The sequence below is a fragment of the Leptodactylus fuscus genome, chromosome 11 (genome assembly GCF_031893055.1).
Source record: "Leptodactylus fuscus isolate aLepFus1 chromosome 11, aLepFus1.hap2, whole genome shotgun sequence".
Taxonomy (NCBI): domain Eukaryota; kingdom Metazoa; phylum Chordata; class Amphibia; order Anura; family Leptodactylidae; genus Leptodactylus; species Leptodactylus fuscus.
In genome coordinates, this window is record NC_134275.1 from 40,071,592 (window position 1) to 40,091,491 (window position 19,900).

General features: G+C 44.1%; 1 protein-coding gene across 1 annotated transcript in view; it reads left to right on the forward strand.

Moving 5' to 3' along the window:
- Window positions 1-5,325, forward strand: part of SNAPC4 (small nuclear RNA activating complex polypeptide 4) — a 31,404-nt gene extending 26,079 nt beyond the window's left edge. The window contains exons 20-22 of the mRNA XM_075260874.1: window positions 108-1,669; window positions 2,733-2,853; window positions 5,059-5,325. Of these exons, the coding sequence (XP_075116975.1) occupies window positions 108-1,669; window positions 2,733-2,846 (1,676 nt within the window). The 3' untranslated portion in view covers window positions 2,847-2,853; window positions 5,059-5,325. The remainder of the gene's footprint in view (window positions 1-107; window positions 1,670-2,732; window positions 2,854-5,058) is intronic.
- Window positions 5,326-19,900: the final 14,575 nt, after the last annotated feature.

The window sequence follows — 19,900 nt, forward strand, 5'->3', positions numbered from 1 at the left end:
GTAACCTATTTCATTCTCTTAAAAACCAGTGGTGGTCCCAGAGATTGAGCCCACCACCAATCATAGTATTGGCATATCCTAGAGAATTTTTTACTTTCACCCTACAGCACACTCCAACGCTGGACCCAGACCACAATCAAGACGCGGTTCTGCTCATAGCCCAGTAAGAAACGTTGCACCGGCACCAAAACTAAAGACCGTGTACGAGTTGCTGCAAGAAAAAAGAATGGCGCAATTCAAAGCCCGTCGTTCTGCCCAAAATGATGTCCCTTCTCCAAGTTTACTTGTCTCTCCTCAAATAGTGGTCAACACTGACTCCACCCCGTCAGGACCGCACCAAGACACAGCCCTTCCCATCAGTTCACCTGCTCCACAAAATGTTCTCTTGCCCACTTCGCCATTTGTGCCATTGCCAACCTGCCAGGTTATAGGAACTAGTAACATGGCTAGCAACCAGATTTCATCAGCAAGTGGAAATTCTACAAACGGGCAAGGGGCAGATGCCGGTGTAGCTACGGCTGTTGGGCAAAATGTACAAGCAAACAATCTGTGCAATGGAACACCATCTATTGGTTCTCCGTGCACTGCGCAGGCCATGCCAGGCTCTCAAGTGATGGCATCACCACAAATGCCTATACAGCTGCTTCAGAGTGTGGTAAGCCCTGTAGTGACTTCTACCACTTGGGTCCTTACTCCCCAAGGCTTGGTCCAAATACCGCTCCAGGCTTTATTCCCTAGCCTTTCCCCGATGTTGGTGAATCAGAACTTGTCTGTCTCTGAACCATCCAGTATAATGTCCACCGACTCATCGTCTAATGGAACATCTACTAATAAAGGCCCTGAGATGCCAACTAGTTCTACCAGTACTGAGGTCCAACAATTGCCTGCTAGTAGTGGTTCTTCTTCGCCAGAAAATACTGCAGGAGAAGCTGCACAAATCCATCACGTTCAGCCTACAAATAGTCTTTCACCAGAACCGCTCCCCACACTTAGTCCTCCCAACAAGGCAATGCAATTCAGCCAGACACCCAAAAAATATCCAGTTGTTAAAATTGCAAAAGTCTGCCCCTCCACCCAGCAAGTAGCAAATAGTCAAACGCCTACTTCATCCAAGACCACCACCCAAATACCCACAGGCAGCACTGACAAGAACATTGTAGACCTGAGCCTTATTTCCTTGGAAGCCGAGGCCAGCGTCAAAGACTGGCTGCAAGGCAAGAGTGGCGGGGGAACATTAAAGAACAACATGGCGTATTTGCCACCATCTGCTTGTAATCTGAAGACTTTTTCCAGGATCTTGTTGGAGAAAAAGACTCTTGAAGAGGGGGCCTTTAGACTTTTGCCCCATTCTGAAGAAGAAGAAGGAGGAGAAAGAGACATCCGTAGGAAGCGAGAGATTTTGGATGAACTGGTGGAGCAGAAACTTAAAGACAATCCGGCATATAATATCCTCAAACAGCGATTCCTCTCTGCGTTTATGTTCCCGGGGTTGCTGGCTGCTTTTACACCACCAAATAGTACTGCTGCCAAGTCTGTGGTGAAGAGCGAGGTTAAAGATGAAGACAACATAGTACATATAGATGAGCATGAAAGACATGATAATATCCCTTCCGATGGCCATACAGTTGACAATGCTACAGGACAAAGCACACCATCACACCCAGATGAGGTAAAACTGCCATATATGTGTATATCTTTCACTATGATGATCTATAGGCACCTGACCTGGTCACAGTCTGTACCAAATAGCACTGAATACTTAAGGGATTGTCATGTTATGGGCACTTATCAACCGAACCACAGAACAGGTTATAAGTGTCCGATCACTGGAGGTCTGATCGCTGGGTGCCCCTAAGGCTACCTGTGACTGAAGCACCAGTGCTCTTGCATGACCAGCACTCAATTCACTTCTGTAGGGCTGCAGGCTTTGTTGGAGATTTCAGCCCCGTCAGCTCCATAGAAGTGAATGGAGCACCGGTCATGCAACCCCACGAGACCTTAGGGGTCTTTTGATCCCCCGTCCTCCTGATATGTATATGTATCTTTTACACAATTCACATCAAGATCTGCATTCAATCTTTGCTTCTTCATTGTCATGACACATTATATTGTATTTTGGAGAGGTTGTGTTTCTATCAACCATTGTAGACTAGTCTGATGGTATCTCTGTGTGTAGAGACTGGGACCCTTGGCAGTCACCTTAATGAAGCTGTAACGCCAAGTACACACAGCATAATTTATAGCTGATTTTTTTAGGTGAATCTCCCCTAAACTCTACTCTAGTTTCTGTCAGGAATCTGCCTTTTGTAGTTTTCAGTGGAGGCCGCTACCTGATCCTTCTTTGCCATGTATTCTACTCTTGAGTTGGCACGAGGCTGATTAACCCTGTTGTGTCTGGGGGCCCTGCCCTGGCTTTCCACTGCATGATCCACAGGGTCAGAGTATGGAGAGGACTCAGATTCCTCTCCAGTTTCCACTGTGTGAACCTAGCTTTAGAGTCCCTACAGTCTTTTTTTGGCATAGTAGCTGCTTGGTCCTCTCACTGTGCAGAGAAATGGAACACAACTCCATTCAAGTGAAGAGGCCCCCTTTGGTCTAAGGATCGATAGCTGGGAAAGATGCCCACCACCCACCATTCAGGTAGTGAGGTAGTAACCTAACCCTATCCCTACTTATTAGGGCAATGCTGTATCTGGTTGTTTCAGTCTGTAACATGTCTTGTCCTTTGGAAGGGAGAAACACTGAATCCTGACAGTCAGTGGACTCCAATGGATGTTGAATGTGTTGCTGGGAACACAAGGAGTTCACTCAGGAGGAGAATGCTACATCGCCGCAGCGAAACGTGAACTATCGGTATGTATAAGCCCAACTCCTCTTTACATTGCATTTCATAAAGATGGCTAGTAAACAACCGCACTTCTGCTGTCATACATACTAGACTAACATTGGTCAAACCAGCTAATTTTGGTGGAAGCGGCTGGCCGTTTATCATGTATGGAGGCCTCACGATTCTCTCCCAATAAAGAAGGATTTGTTAGCTTTCAGCTTTCTCACTTCTTTTATCAGAGAGATAGTAGCACATGCTTCTCACACATGCCAAATCCAGGGTGCATCTGTATGGGGGGGACGTAAGCTATACCGTTTTTCTCCAAAATTAAGACCTACCCCGAAAATAAACCCTAGCTAGATTTTCCAGGTATTTTTGGAGAAGGCTTGAAATATAACCCCTACTCCAAAAATAAGTCGTAGCTAGTTTAACCCTCTTCACGACATCTGCCGTGCGATTACAGAAGATGTTGGGTCCTTAAAAATGGTGGCTGCTCTGCGGGCACCATAGGTACCGTGCTGGGTCTCCACTGTAATGTACGGTGTAGACCCAGATTTAATGCCCACAATCAGTGTCCAGTCTGATCACGGTCATTGTTGAGCGTGACCCACCCCCTCCTTCCCAACAAAGTAGAAACATCCACCATAGCTACTGTACCAGGTCTCCACTGTACTTACAACAGAGACCGGGCATTAATGTCTGTAATCAGAGTTAAGTGTGACTTCCCCTTCCACCCCAAAGTAGCACCACAGTCCCCAGGGCCAGTAAAATACCCCTATAGCTACTGTACCTTGTCTCCGCTGTAATGTAAAGTGGAGGCCCAGAGTTAATTCCTTGAACAGAGTCCACTCTAACATTGTTCAGTGTGCCAGTATGCGTGACTAGTTGTTAATTTTGATAATTTCCCATAGACTGCAATACGTTGTTATGCAATATATGGGATGATTACAGGTTCAAGCCCCCCAGGAGGGGTTAATTAAAAAAAAATAAAATAATAATAATAAAAGTTCAAACCCCTGCACTGTTTCATCTCTGATAAAAACTGAAATAAAAAGAAATCAAATGAAACAATAAAGACCTACACCGAAAATAAGCCCTGGTCCTTTTTTCAGAGAACCAAAAAATAAGACCATATATATTCCAATTAGTAATTTATATATATTCCAATTAGTATTACTGGTATCCAATATATAATCCACTTAGTTTTTCATTGTTTAGTAATTGCGTTCTATCTGAAAATGAATGGGATCCTACTGCTCCTGTGACAACCCCCCCCCTTCCCTGAGAATACCATGGGTTTTCTTTTTCTCAAGGGAGTCAACATATAGTGGAGCAAAAATGCCCATTACTTATACTGCACATTAGTAGGTAGTTAGTAGGGATAATAAAGCAGCTCATTGTGCCCCCCTCCATGATATCCTTCTTTCTGTGTTCACCTGAATAATTTAAGAGTCGAAAAGTATATCTTGGAAGCTGTACTGCGGCGATAGTGCTGCCTCTATGCTATATCTGTATACTTTTGGTCTCTTACATTATCTAGGTAGATATAGACAGTAGCAACACCATTGCCCAGCAGACAGAGATGGTTATGTCTCTAGCTGACCATGTGATGATGAGGCATCATAGAATTGATAGCAGAACACGGAGAAGGGAACATCTAAATATTAAGGTGACATCTCATCAGTACGTGTACAAGTAGTTGCTTCTTTAACCTGTTCACTGCCTCTTGGAAGACAGACAGGATATTCCTACAAATATTTCTCACAAATTTCACAAAACTGGGTCTCTCCATTTTACAATAATCCTTACAGTGGGCAACAATGAGTGACTTGCCTATATACTCAATGTTTGTGTGCACCTAGTGTTGGGGGGGGCAGGGGGTGCCTGCTTTAAAAACTACAATTTGGAGCAAGGGGATCTGCACATGTAGGGATTTTGCTGCAGAGCCAGGAACTTTGCACCCTGTAATTTAGCACTCAGCCGCATAGTTTCCTTATGCCGCTTCATGGCCTCTTTACTTGACAGGTTTACTAGCTTGTCCATGTAGCATGTGGCCAAGCATAGTGATTTATACATGGCTACCATCTGATAAGAAACCCATGGGAATGTTATGTCATGTTATGTCATGCCTATATAGTTTGCCGAGTCTCTTCAGTTCATTTACTGCACTGACATTTCAGGCCTTCTGTGTCTAATACAGATGTGTTGTATGTTTGTGTCCTATTTTGTAGTCCGACCCAATCAAGCTAAAATGTCCGACTGCCTAAGCTTAAGATGGAAGTCATGGAGAAAGAGACGTTACATCTGTTAAGCACCTGCGACAGGAACCCATGGATGTCACTCCAGAATCCAGAGTTTGCCAACCTGTGCCTGCTGGTGCTGGGTACCAGGAGGAGCAGGTTTATAAGTTATACCTACGATCAATAGAGTAATGTATAGATGACCTGGAACTAATAGACAGAGCCCAAAATGGGCTGCGGAGATGTATTGGGCTCTGAAGAACCAATCAAAGTTGGGGTCCTTTCACATTTTTATAGGAAGCCACTGCTTAATGGAGTTATCCAGTTTCTAATATTGATGGCCTATCCATGGGATAGGCTAACACTTGCGGAGCAGCTGCTTCAGGACATCTTGGCTCCTGGTATTGTTTACATTCCATGTGCTGCTCATTCAACGTGCAAACTGTAGCAGCGGCTTTAGGTACTGCAGTGCTGTCTCCTAAACTTCAGTGGGACAGTACTTGTAGTACCTAAAGCCACTGCTAGTCCCGAAGCAGCAGATCTGTTGCAGTGCGGAGTGTTGGATTCCCGCACATTTAATATTGATGGCCTATCCGAAGCATGGACCATCAATATTTAGAATGTGGATAACCCATTTAATATTTAAAGGGGCATTTATGGAATATCTTCAAGATATGTGCAGGCATATGCTCACATGCAATCTGATGTCTGACTTTGGGTCCCATTAAGTGGAGTTGAACCCGTGCACAATCCTTGCTTAGGTTGGTTTTTCATGGCCTAGTCACACTAGTTATATATTGGCCGGACTTACAGGCCCGGACCCAGCTCAGGTGGATTGCTGTGTTGAGCTGCATTTGAGTCAATAAATCTATCCGTTACATGGACAGAGTTTCTCAGCCCAAAACTGGTATTAGTGATGGACTGTCGCCCTGACACCTATCCCATCCAGTGTGCAGTGGTGCATCTCCAATTGTGCAGGAGAGAACGCCTGGACAACCCCTTTAAGAAAAAACTAAACAATCTGATAGAAGATGGTAACTTAAAGACAGTCACTGGCAATGCACTTCATGTCCTTTATCTGTATCAACTGCTTGGAGTTCAATGTCTACTTTAAAAACTGATGTTCAGTTACAAATGATCTAAAAAAAAAACCATTGAGTCAGTTTGTAAATACATCATATTACTTATTTTGCAATATTCCTGAATTACAGTATTACACTCCAGAGCTGCATTCACAATTCTGACTGTGCTTAGATGAGCTCAGATGACTGTATAGTGTCTATAGTGTAAAGACTAATTTTGAAGAATAGAAAGCACCAGAATAAGCGCTCTGTGCTGGGAAATGTATGCTTTGGAGCCTGCAGAATTATAAATGCAGCTCTGAAGCATAAAACAGAATGTAATTTGGCTTATTTGATAAGGTGGCGTTCAGGGGATTGGCTTGCCAAATAACCGGTTACTATACAGTGCAAAGTTGATTATTCCCAGAATGTAAATTGTCACTGTAAATATTAAAAGGTAACAATATTCTGCTGGCTTTAAACCTGATATTTAAGTATATCTCTGGAATATAATACAGACTATGGCCAGGATCAATATAGAATGCATAATGGTATGTATGTGCACAGTGACTGCCCCAGCAGAATAGTGAATCCAGCTCTGGAGTATGGTAAAGACTGTAACTCAGGATCAGTACAGGATAAATAATTGATGTACATTTCGATGTAAATTGTGCTCAGAAGTGGGTGCACTCTTCACATCTTAGTTCCTGTTGGATCAAAAATGGACCTAATTTGGTGACCATAGACATGCCTGATCCTTTGTTCCCTATTCCAGCTTATAGAGTTGGTTCATAACCCAGGGACCCCTATCATATGCACTTAGGGTATGTGGACTGGGCAGAACCAACTAGGACAACCCCTTTATAGAGGACCTATTATAATTGCCACCAATTCAGGCTTTTTCATCCTTCAACAGCCGCTCCTCCACTGATTCTTGCACAGCCAGAATTTTATTTCTCTAGCCCCCACCGTTCCTGAGCAATCAATGCGGTTAGTCTTGATGCCTTATATACTAACTAGTCCCCTAATATCAAATGGGTGATGTCAGGCAGCAACAAGCAAGGTGGTGTGTCTCAGATCTTTTACACTGTCTGCCCCTGATTGGATCTTTGAGTCACGCCCCCTTTCCTACTCCTGCTTGACACCACCCACTTTACATTAGAGAGTCTATTTAGCATATCGGGCACCAAAACTAACTGTCCTGATTGCTCATGAATGGTGGGGACTAGAGAAAAAAATTCTGACCGTGCCAGAATCAGCAGAGGGGCGGCTACTAAAGGGTGAGATGAGCTAAAGTTGGGAGTGATGAAAAGTCCTCTTTATGGACCAGTTTCCAGATTTGAGTTATTTGAGCATTTTGTATATTATGTTTCCAGTGATTTTGCTGTTTGTACCACTAGAACAGAATTTACATTTTTTTTTTACCACATGAAAACGACCTATAGATGCAATAGTGATAAAGGCCTACAGCACATCAGTTTGTATGATCACATGTTGTAAGTGGGGTCAGTATTACAGAGTAGAGGATTTGTCTATTTATTTTATATGTCTTTTTGTTGGACCTTGAATATTATATCATTAAAAAGAGTTGTTCTATTTTCTCACTTGGCCACATCCTATCTACTTTTGTTGTCGTGTTCCTCTTTTCTTTTCCTGTTTCTTCGTTGCGTAAGTTGTTGTAATGCAGTCTGGGATTGTGGTTTCCAAACATGACATCTGTTTGCTGCCTTGTAGGATGAAGAAAACAAGTGATTTCCAGATCAAGTGATTTTTCTGTAAGAAATAATGAAATTGCCAGGCTGGATGGTTTATGACACTGAATGGTTAATGTGCATCTCTCCAACCGTCTTATAGCTATGTGGCCTATAAGCGAATGCTATCAACTCTGTCTGCTGTGTTCTCCGACAATTGACATGTGAATTCTTAAATTGAACCCCCCCCCCCTAATATTCTGGTCATATTCACACCTCATGTCATGTTGTAAAATATACCAGATCCATCATGTGATTGCACAAAACGATTTTCCAGTGTATTACAGAGGTGTGACTAAGCGGCATATGAGCCTTAATAATGCACAGTCATACTGTTTGTACACATTTCTACTTTAATGGGGGTTCTCCCATCTCATTCTTTCAGCCAGGCTGCATGAAGAGTCTCCTTCTCACTTCCTGTATTTCTCCTCCGCCTCTCCATCCCTGCTGAACCGGGCACAGAACACTGAAGCAGAGCAGATAATATGCATATGCTTGTACAGAACAGACTCAGTGTTATCTGTGTGTTTACATAGAGAGATAAGAGACCAGGCTTTATCAGCAAAGTGCAATTAGCTGAACCTATTGTCCTATATCCGAGGTCCGTGGTTATAGCAATGCTGTGTAAACAATGGGTGGAATAAATTCACATAGCAGGCAAAAAAGGCAGAATTTCTAAAGCGATATATTTAGGAAAAGTCTTCAATTTACATAAGCTACCAGTATAGATAGGATCCTTGAGATGGGAATACCCCTTTAAAGCGAACTTTTGTACTGATGATCTAGCCACAGGATCCTGCACAGATGATCTGATCTAGCAGCCTCAGGGTGCCTAAAGCTACAATGCATGCAACGCCACTCCTATACAAGTTATAGGAGCATCAAAGCAACCTGGTCTACTGCATAGTGATGAATCCTGTGAACTGCTGTGCAGCTGCCATTACTTTTATAGGATTGGCACTGCATGCACTGTAGCTTCTGGCACCCAGAGACTGCTAGAACAGATGATCTGTGCAAGTTGCAGGTGTCTCCCCCAACTGATCACATTTTCATGAGCTATTCAGTGGGCAGATATTGCAGTTTCTGAAGTCTGATAGAAGTGAATGGAGTGGAGACAGGGTATGTGGACCATTGAGTGGTTTTCGTGATTGCTGGGGCTACGACTGCTGGGATCAGATATTTATCTATGGATTTGATATATGTGTTAGTTGTGGGAAGAGCACTTTTTAGGTAAACCTTGCCAAAAGTTAGAGTGAGTATCTGTAGCCCTATATACAGGCCTACAGGCCACCAAACAGCACAGTGACTATCTGTAGCCCTATATACAGAACCTATATACAGGCCCACTGACTGATTACTAGATTGTAGACATCTGTGATACTAATTAGAGGACACACCGAGATTTAACATATCCCTTTGGTCACATTATTTGCAGGGGGACCATCATTTCTGTCCAGGCCTGTTTTATGAGTTTTATTTATTTATTTTTTTAATTCTGTTGAAGCGAAAAAAATTGTTCATTTTCAGAGAATTTTTATTCATTATTACTTTTGTCAGAGTCACGTTATTTCTGTGACCATTGTGGGTTTTTCTTTCATTAAATGAGGGGACCAACAATTTTCTCCAGGAGTCTATTTTTTCATTACTTAGTAATAATTGGAGTCTGGGGTATCATACCCCCTGTTAACCTTCAGTTGATAAGGTCATCCATTGCTAAAGCCTGGTAAATGCCTTTAACTCGGAGACAAAACATATTTACCACTAAAGTCTCTTTTACTTGACCATATTGGGGCCAAGGAATATGGTCCATGTGTTCACTGCATTTCCATGCGCACCATGACTCTTCTGAACTGGACTCGCCACACATGTTGTGACTTCAGAACTAGCATGACGTCTCTGTCCCGTATGTGTTAGCTTATCTAACTTGGTCCCTTCTGCCAGGAGTGCTTGTGGTTTTGGCAGCTTGCATAGCCTGACACAATACAGCCCATTGATAGATAATATATAGTGCCATAAATAGCATCTGACCTGATAAATCCTGCAGGAAAGCAAGGAATTTCCTCCTTTCCTGTTTAAAGGGAAAGTCCATTGTTAGAGGTGTATTCCCATATCACAAAGTAGTGACCTATCTATAGGACGCACATTGTGCCAATATCAGACTGTTTAATACTGTAAGTGGAACTATAGATGGTAAAACTGTATTACTGGAGCAGATCTGCTGTCTGAGACTCCTGGAAGGCAGAAGGGGGATTATGATGATGACAACCTTAAGTCCCAGTCTGGATATGTTGGGAGTAGTTGTTGTTTGCTCTGATCCGATGTGCTTTGTTGTGGTTGGATGGGAGGCAGGTTGGACCTGTAGAGCCGGTGAGCAGAGGCTGTGTGTTGTGGCAGGCAGTGTATCTGATCTGTATCTAAACATGCCTAATATACCAGGCTGTTTATTATTACAAGGAGTTTGTGGGTTACTTCATGTGACGAGAATCTCACACTCTGGTCTCTGAGTCTCCTCTATACAATATTCTGGTCCTTACGAGAAGTTTTATAGGTCATGAGATTTTTAAGATAATGGTGGGGGAATGTGGTCATGCCAGTTTTTCAGCAGCCATTTGCATCATAAATGTTCCACCAACGCATCACTTTGTCCGTTTTCTGATCTGCTCACCACGTTTAGGAAAAGGAGGAGGAGCAGGTCCGGTATTAAGTTGGACTGTGGCAGGGACACCTCGTCCTAACAGATTTACTAGTATTCATGCCAGGAAGGGGGCAGTCCATGGCTGGTGTATGCAGGACCTCCTCCGAGGTCAGAATTATTAAGACTACAGTGTCATAATAATTCGGGTGCATCTGCCCCTAGTGCACTCAATGTTAAGACTGGAGCACTGTGCCCATCTTGATAAATTCCCCCAATATCTTTGGGATCTGGGCCCCTCCTTCTTAAAAAAACAAACAAAAAAAAAAAAACCAGGGCCGCCCCTGAGATCTGCACAGATTAACTGATCAAAGCATCTAGTGAGCATGGCTTACACTTCATAGGCCATGTAACGTCCTATTCCTGGTCACTTGTTTGTAGCTCCTTCCTATTCAAGTGAATAGGCTGAGCTATAATACCAAGCACAGCCACTATACGATAGATGGCGCTATTCTTGGTAAGTAGAGTCCGTAAAGCTTGTCTGGATGCTGTGGTCTCTTCACATAGCTGGTTGGTGAGTCCCTGGGTTAGGGATAGGTCATCAATATCTATCATAGTCTAGAAAAACTGTGTATGGCCCATGTGTGCATGGGTATGGTCAGCCTTAAGACTGCATCAAACCCATCTGCACCCAAAGCTATGGCTGGGACAACCCCAAGAGATGACATGTAGCCCCTGTGTATTTACCAGCAAGTTCTGCTATAGCTTTGTGCTCTGGGTAGTAGCAGGTCCAGGTGGAAAGCTGTAAGCCCATGTTATTTCTGTAGCCCCTACATTGTCTATGTCTTTAAGTTCACTTGTAAAGAAAGTGTTTATTTTCCTCTCAGGAGTACACAGCAGAAGATCACATCATTTAGAATTTGTGTACATGTGCATATTTTCATTCCATACAATCTCAAGATTGTGCACATTTGTAATACCCACCCATAGATCCCCAAGGACCTTACTGTCCGCCTGTATGCCTGTATGACAGTGGCATAAATACCGGGGTAGCAGCTACCACAGGGCTTGGGACCTTAAGTGGCCCAATGGGCCCCTGATGCCGTGTTTTTTTTTTGTTTTTTTTTTATAAATAGTCCGTTACTGGGTGGAGTAACCCCAGCATGTAACGGGCCCTAATTACTTACCAATCCCTGCTCCTGCTTATGGCCGTGTTTGCTTCCCCTTCTGTGCCCCATATCATGTTGCTGGGGCTCCTTGACACGCAGAAGGAGACCTCCAACAAATACTATTATTATTATATTCTGGGGTCTTTTCAGATCCCGAAGTATAATGATTGGAGACCTAGGGGAGGTGTGCAGAGGTGCACCACTAATGAGGCAGGGTGAGGCAGCCGCCTGAGACGGAACTTTTGGAGGGGTGGCAATTTTACCATTTTTCTTTTTTTATTCTAAATTAGCCCAAGACAGGCCGCTCTGAAAACAAAACTGAGCGGACCTGTCCTGGGCTGGCTTAGACCTCTGCGTCTCAGCGCAGGTGTCGATGATAAGATCTCATAACGCCTCCTGTGTTGAGACGTCTAGTCTTATACGTGGGTGAAGGAAGAGGAGGCGGCAGCTCCAGCATGGGATTGCAGGTATGTGAGGATACCGTTTTTTTGTTTTATTTTTTTAATAGGCACTACCTGCTCGAGTATTCCCAACAGGTAGTGGGCCATTTCCCTACCTATGCCCCACGCTCCTGTATATGGCTGCCGCTAGCTTCTCCTTCTATAGGACGCGGAAGGGGGGAGCAGAAACGGCTGTGAGCAGGCCCGGGCCCACGAACCCCAACAACTACCGCTCTTATTATACTCTGGGTTCTTTTTAGACTCCCCCCCCCCCCCCCTCCAGGTGTAATAGCAGGCTAGCAGGCTTCGGGCCTTTATTGTAATGTCCCATATGTTATGTGGACGGTCCAGGTGACGTCTGGGACATTACCATAAAGGCCTGAAGCCTTGGCTAGGAATAACACTGGATCCAGGCGAGGTGAGTAACAGTGTTTTTTATGTTTCTTCATTTCCCCTGGGTTGGCTACTATGGGGCATACTAGAGGTTACAGGGGCCACAGTGGCCCCTGCAACCTCTATTATGCCCCACAGTGGCCCACTCAACCTCTATTATGCCCACCCTTGGCCCCCTATAACCTTTATTATGCCCCACGGTCTAGTGTGCCACTTTGGGGCATAATTCCAAGTGTAAGGGACATTTAGAAAAGAGTTCATTAGGGAACATTCTAAATAGAAGGGGCCTCAGATAGCTAGAGATATATATCTATGTGTGGGTGAGGTGCGTAGAGAATTGAGGAGTCAAAGATGTCTTTGTTGCAAACTTTAGAGACAAGTCACAGCTGGAAGAAATGGTCATGGTGGATCAAAAGGAAGAGATGGGAAATTAGCGATGAGTCAGAGAGGCCTAATGTAAGTCTTAAAATGTTACTGCACTGGATTCACTATAATGTTACCACCAGCACCTCGATATTCCCCCCCCACCCCCTGGTATTTAGTCTAAGGGGGGGGGGGGGGGGGGTCATCCTTCAATCGTCCACCTTAGGGTGCATAAACACTGAGTATACGCTGACTGATTCTGAAATGAATGAGATCTGCTTTGTACGCGCTGATTCTGAACGTGTTTTATCGTTCAGAATCAGTCAGCGTATACTCAGTGTGAATGCACCCTTAGGCAGCACAGAGGCTAGGTTCACCACTGGAGGTGAGGGAACATAAAAAAAAGTGTTGCTCATCTCTCTTGTGCTCCGGCAGTCTTCGGGCCTCTTTGGTGACTTCACATGGACACTAGACTAGCCCACACGACGTTTGTGCAGACACTGAAGAAGCCTGAAAGCATCAGGGAGTGCACTGGAAGCCCAGGAGATGGAAGTAAGAGTGGTTTAATTTTTGTCACCTACCTGGATCTCTGATCATTATACTCTGGGGTCTAAAAGACCCCAGACTGTAATAATTGTTCATGGGTGGTCCACTATGGGGCATAATACCGTGTGGAGGGGAGGCTGTGAGACCAAATCCCGTATACAGGAGCAGATGTGGAACATTATACTGTGTGTAAATGGGGGCCGCTGTGGGACATTATACCGTGTGTAAATGGGGGTCGCTGTAGGACATTATATCGTGTGTAAATGGGGCTTTATACTGTGTGTAAATGGGGGGCGCTGGAAAGGGGGGTGCTATGCCGTGGGGGAGAGCCAAGTCAAAAGTTTGTTGGGGAGCCCTGTCTTTGCTAGTTATGCCCCTGAAGGGCGACATCTCCATAATCTAATGCTGTATGAAATGCCATATGACGGTACATAAAGTACATTCTGCTCTATAGCATGGTTTGTAGCCACATTCTTTCCTAATCTTTATTACTACAACTACATCCAACCCACATGGCTACAGTCACAATCCTTCTAAGGATGACTGCCCAACTGGATGCCAAGACATTTCCTCTCTGCAAACAATTGTGATTTCACAATTTGCTTGCAAACATCTCTCCAGCCTTGCTGTCCGGTTTCTATCATGGCAGTAAATGGTATGGTCTGTACAGGAGGTGGTGGTGGAGAACGTCTGGGTGTTTCCCCGGGATCCACCATGGTATTTCTCTACATGCATCGTCTTGCCTCTGTGCTGTGGGTTTACTGAGTCATATATTTCTAACCTTTGATGCCTCATCCTATTACATCATCATATATACTACTGTAGTCCTTGTATTTTATGCTTTTTAGACACCTGTATGACTAATGTTGAGTATCTCAGTTTTGCTTGAATGTCAAAATCTATTGTTTACATAAAATCTTACATTCAGGGAAGTATATTGGCAAAATTTCTTCCAGAGAAACCATACTATTGTTCAGGTGTGTTTATTGCGGTGCTATATGGGGCTGTAGGTAACTTACCATAGTGTGGAAGTAGGGCAATGTGGCGGCTCTCACACTTTTCACTCTTTTTAACCACTCCAATCCCTATTCTTCTTTTATCATTGAAAGATAACAGACTCGTCTGCATAAATCACTGAACCACCTTCCGTCTATTTTACTCCTCCTTTCTACTGGGGACATCTCTCCAAACTCTGGCCCACCTTCCTTCACTAACTTTTCCTCTTCCTACACACATAGAAGAACTATGGCTGCAAAATGGTGTAATTCCACTTAAAGTGGGCAGCTAGAGACTGACAAAGATTGACGCCTAGATAGGGAAGATATTTGTCTTTAGCTTGGGAGATCAGTGTGGTTGTAGCTGATGGGATGTTACAGTGCAGGATTTCTGATTTGGAGGTATTAAAGATAGCCTTGTAAACTTGGAAAGAATATTAAATTTGAAAGGGAGACTAAGGGGTTGGTAATGGTTAGCAGCATGTCCTCAACAAAAACATTGGATTTATACTCACAATCCCCAATCTGCATACCTTGAGTGTCCGGGTGAGAGCGGATAGTTATTGCCAGGGGTTCAATGGCCAGGGCAATTAAGGTGGGGGACAATGGTAGTCATGGCAAGTGCCTTGGCAAATATGGATGGGCTTAGGTGAGTCAGTTGGGAGCTTCAGATACATAACGGGGTCACAGTAGACAGTAGCTCTCTGAAATTGACCGGTTGTGCCCATGAATCTGAAAACGTGAGCCAGGTACGTCCAGGAAAGGCTATCAAAGGCCCTTTTCAATATCAAGGTCTAGAAGGGAGATGGGTTTATGGTGACAGCCCAGTGGACTACATTACAAAGCATCCGGACATTATCAGAGGTTTGGGAGGAAACCAACTTGGTCAGAGTGGACAAGGGATGGCAAAAGGTGATTTAGGCATGATACAAGCTTAATATCTACAAATTAATATCTACAAATAGGCCTATAATTGGAAGGGGTGGTAGCATCCTTCCCCAGTTTGGGATTAACTGTAATGGACACATGAAACATATCCTGGAATCTCCCTCCCTGCAGAATGTGATTAAACAGCAACAGGAGGTAAGGAGAGAGGATCCCTTTACTATAACAAAAAAAATAATAATAATAATGGGAGGAGAAGCCATTCGGGCCTAGGGCTTTACAGTTTTTAAGGTGATCAATGGCGGTCTACAACTCCTCAGAGGTGATGGGGTCATTCAATGAAGACACCTGGGAGTGGGAAAGGAAAGGGAGGCTAAGGGAATTAAGAAATATAAAACTCTCCCCAGGATTGGTCAGGACCAAGGTTGAGTAAAGTTTCTTGTAAAATTGGTGGAAATGAGTATATATAGTATTAGGATTAGAGGTCATGATACCACCAAGCTCACGTATTTGGTAAATGGTATTCTGTTTCTGACGCACTCTTAATTTGGAGGACAACAACTTATCTGATTTGTTACTATATCTATAAAAAGAGCTTTAATCCAGCGTATTCCCTTGGTCCAATGCACCAAAATGGCGTCAAGCTGCAGTTTCATATTCCTCAAACATTCTGTGAGAAATCGACTAGGACCTCCATGGTCCTTCTCGGGATACCGAGATCAATTAGTGCGAGGATCAAAGGTGTAGCTGGGGGGCTTTGCAATGATGTCATTGTCTTGAGCCGTCCACGTTAGGACGTAGAAGTCCTGCTACTTCCAGCAAGCATGCTACTGCAGTGCCGGCGGTGAAGGCTCTTCCTCGGGGGAATCAGTGGTAAATGAGTAGCATTAACTTTTTTTTTTTTTTTTTTTTTAAACTTCACTTTGGGCATTTTAATTGGAGGTAAGGGGGGGGGGGGGATACATAGAACTGGGAATTTTAGTAAGATAAGAGGCCATAGCTAATATAAGGGGTTTTAGAGGACTTTAATAAAAGAGGATATAAATTATAGAGAAAGGTCAGTGGGGGTTGTATGAATTTAAGGAGAGATAATATTAGGGGGCTATTAAATAAAGGGGGCACATATGAGCGTTATTACCGTATTTTTCGGACTATAAGACGCACTGGACTATAAGACGCACCTAGGTTTTAGAGGAGGAAAATAGGGAAAAAAAATTTTGAAGCAAAAACTGGTAAAATATTTAATATATGGGAGTTGTAGTTTTGCAACAGCTGCAAGGCCACATTGACAGGTGACCCTGCAGCTGTACGGGGATGCATAGAGCGTTTTTTTTGCGGGGCCAGCTGTACTTTTTAGTTATACCATTTTGGGGGATATCTATTGCTTAGATCACCTTGTATTGAAAAAAAACAGGAGGTGATTTAGAACTTTTATTTATTTTATATTTTTAAAGCTTTTTTTTTTTTTTTTTTTTACTATTTTATTCCCCCCCGGTGGCTTGAACCTGCGGTCACTTGATCGCAAGTCCCATAGACGGCAATACAACTGTACTGCCGTCTATGGGACATTCTGTCTATTAGTATTACGGCTGGTCATAGAGACCAGCCGCAATACTAATATAGCCGTGACAGGCCGGGGAGCCTCATTAGGCTCCCGGCTGTCACCCGAACAGGTCGGCTCCTGCGATATCGCCGCGCAGGAGCCGGCCTGCAACTTTACAGGTACGGGGCCGGTGGGGACCGGCCCCGGGGGAGAAGGGGCTACGGATACTGACCCGGCATCCGCTGTACTAGAGAGGCGGATGCCGGGGAGGGATAGACGCCGGGGCCTGAGACATCGCTACGATCCTCTGCCATGCATGAAGCCAGCGGCGGGGGCACGGAGGAGCCCCTGCCGCTGCTGGCTTCATGCAGGGCAGAGGATCGCAGCGATGTCTCAGGCCCCGGCACCTGTAATGGCGTCTATCACTTGCCGGCTTCCGCCTCTCTATTACAGCGGATGCCAGGCGCCACTTTCAGACTATAAGACGCACCCTTCTTTTCCCCAAAAATTTAAAAGTTAAAAAATTAAAAAGACACATGTGGGTATTATTAATTTCCAGGGGATTTTATATCATATATTTTCTAATTGGGGGGTAGCAGCAGAATGGAGATTTTATGTAGTCGAGGACAATATGGTCGGGTGCCTGGAAAAGTGAGGAGCCAAAGATGTCTGTGTTACAAACTTCACAGTCACAACTGGAAGAAGTGGTCATGGCGGACCAGATGGAAGAGACGATAACAAACAAGTCGTCACCTGTAAGTCACAACGCTGTTCCTATACTGCATTTACCTAACTGGTCTTCACAGCTCTGTGTAGAACCACTACCTATTAAGATACAGTCACTGTATAGTTATAGTGTTGGTATACCTGAGTTGGCCGCCCACTTGGACGTGTTCGCTCCCCCTGTGCTGAACCCCTAGCTACACCTCTAGTGAGGAGCATTGGATGGCTGGAATGCAAAATGAATCGTAACCAGGTCATGATCTGACCAGACACAAGGGACATGGCAAGCATATGCAAGGGCAGGGAGCAGAGAGGTAGCTAGGTAAATCCTGTCCATACTGGTATAGTCATGATGGGCCAGGAGAAATAAGTGTAGCCTCGCTTATTACCATGGAAGTCCCACCAGGCATCTGCCATGTCCAAGGTCTGCAATGCAGCCTGTACCTTGGCCTTGGAAGAAAGCTTGTTGGCAAATGGAGAGGATCGGTCAAGGACAGCATTAGGGTATGTTCACACATCAGTATGCCATCAGTCCATTTGAATTCAGTTTGAGACTAAAAACGGACTGATACACATACTGATTGCATACTGACACCTTTTTATGCTGATAGCAAACGCTGTCCCTCCCCTAGAGGACAGATAAGGGGATTAAAAGTAGCAATTGTAAACAGAGTAGAGATAAGGAGATATAATAAATGTCCTTGTGTCCTCCTTATCTGTACTCTGTTTACAATAGGGGACGGACAGCACAGCGTTTGCTATCAGCATAAAAAGGTGTCAGTATACAATCAGTATGTGTATCAGTCCGTTTTTAGTCTCAAACTGAATCCAAACGAACTGATGGCATACTGATGTGTGAACATACCCTTAGTGGTAAAAAGTCTCCACACCGAATCTGAGGAGGAATCTGATTGTCTTTAAAGACCACAAAGTTTATGAAAGAAGGCTATGGGAGACTCGGTGGGGGTGTACAAATTCGCCAGACAAAGCTTTAGAGTGCAGAATGATATAGTGGCCTTGAGGATCAGTTACTATATCTTACCTGGAGAGGAACAGAGGTCCTCAGTAGGCTTGCTATACCTCTACTCCTGGATTGGTTCAGAGCCTGACGCCTAGGACAGGTGAGTAAAAATGTTTGAGTTATTTTACTCACCTTGGAAAGGGGTCCTGTGGCGCGAGACGCTGAGTTCCTTTCTGTTATTGATATGGCCGGGCCTGATCCGGAGTTATCAGACTCTGTATCCCAGCAGCCCCTTTGGGGACAATTGTACAGTTTGCCCCACCCCACGCTAGCCCTACCACCATGATCTCCTCCCCTGTGTTTTACACATTGTTTTTGATGTTTTGTCTTCATACTTGACTAAGGTTTCTTTCTTATAGGCTTGACTAGCCGGTTCCTTAATGAACAGCCTTCCGTAGAAACTGTGTCTGGATTGAATCATAACACTATGTAATTATAACATATCTTACCGAAAGAAGGAGGAACCAGAGCTATTGGAGGACAACCTATATCCTGCTCTGATCAGGTTGGGTAACTTACTGTGGCTCTAAAAAACTGGGAAAGCAACCATATTGCATGAGATTTAAGCCGGTGTGTATGAAGTAGTGTTGGACTTGCCCACTAGAGGACCAAAGGATCCACCATGGGCCCAGGCTCCAACCCAATAATGGTCCAGCAGAAGACACCCAAATTTGAAGGGTACTATGGCCTATTTTCTAGGGAGGGCCCCAAGATCGTTTTATCTGTTAAGATCTGTATCCAAGGAACCTCAATCCAACACTGATGAAGTATGACCATGTTCTGAGGAAGGGGCAGCCAGTGACCGCCAGGAATCATACAGTGTATCTTGTGTGGTATATCCTACATTTTATTAGAAGCGTCCCCTGGCGATCAGCTGGTCACAAGGTGTCTCTTTACTGAGATCTCTAGTGATCAGCTGCGATCTGTAGAAGAACTGGACAGCAAGTGTTCACTTTCACTGCAGCACCACCACTGGAGAACTGAAGAATTGCACAGTTCTCATTGAAATCAGTGGTCAATTTTTTTTTTTGTTTTGTTTTGTGTGGGCACACATGGTTCTCCAAAGAGAGGGACTTTATTTGTAGGTGCTGTATCCAATAGGTGAAGGGCATTAAAGGGGAACCTAAACCCTATTAGAATATTTCACAATTGATTTTCTGTTAGATGAGGCCAATAAGAGGGTTTTATTAAAGTTGGTGTTTCTTCTGTATTTTGAAAGATCATCGTATTCCGCCCTTCCTGAGTGGTTAGAGGACTCAGATCTTCTTGGGAGTGCATGTCTGCCGTTTTTGTGAATCCTTATGTCTGAAT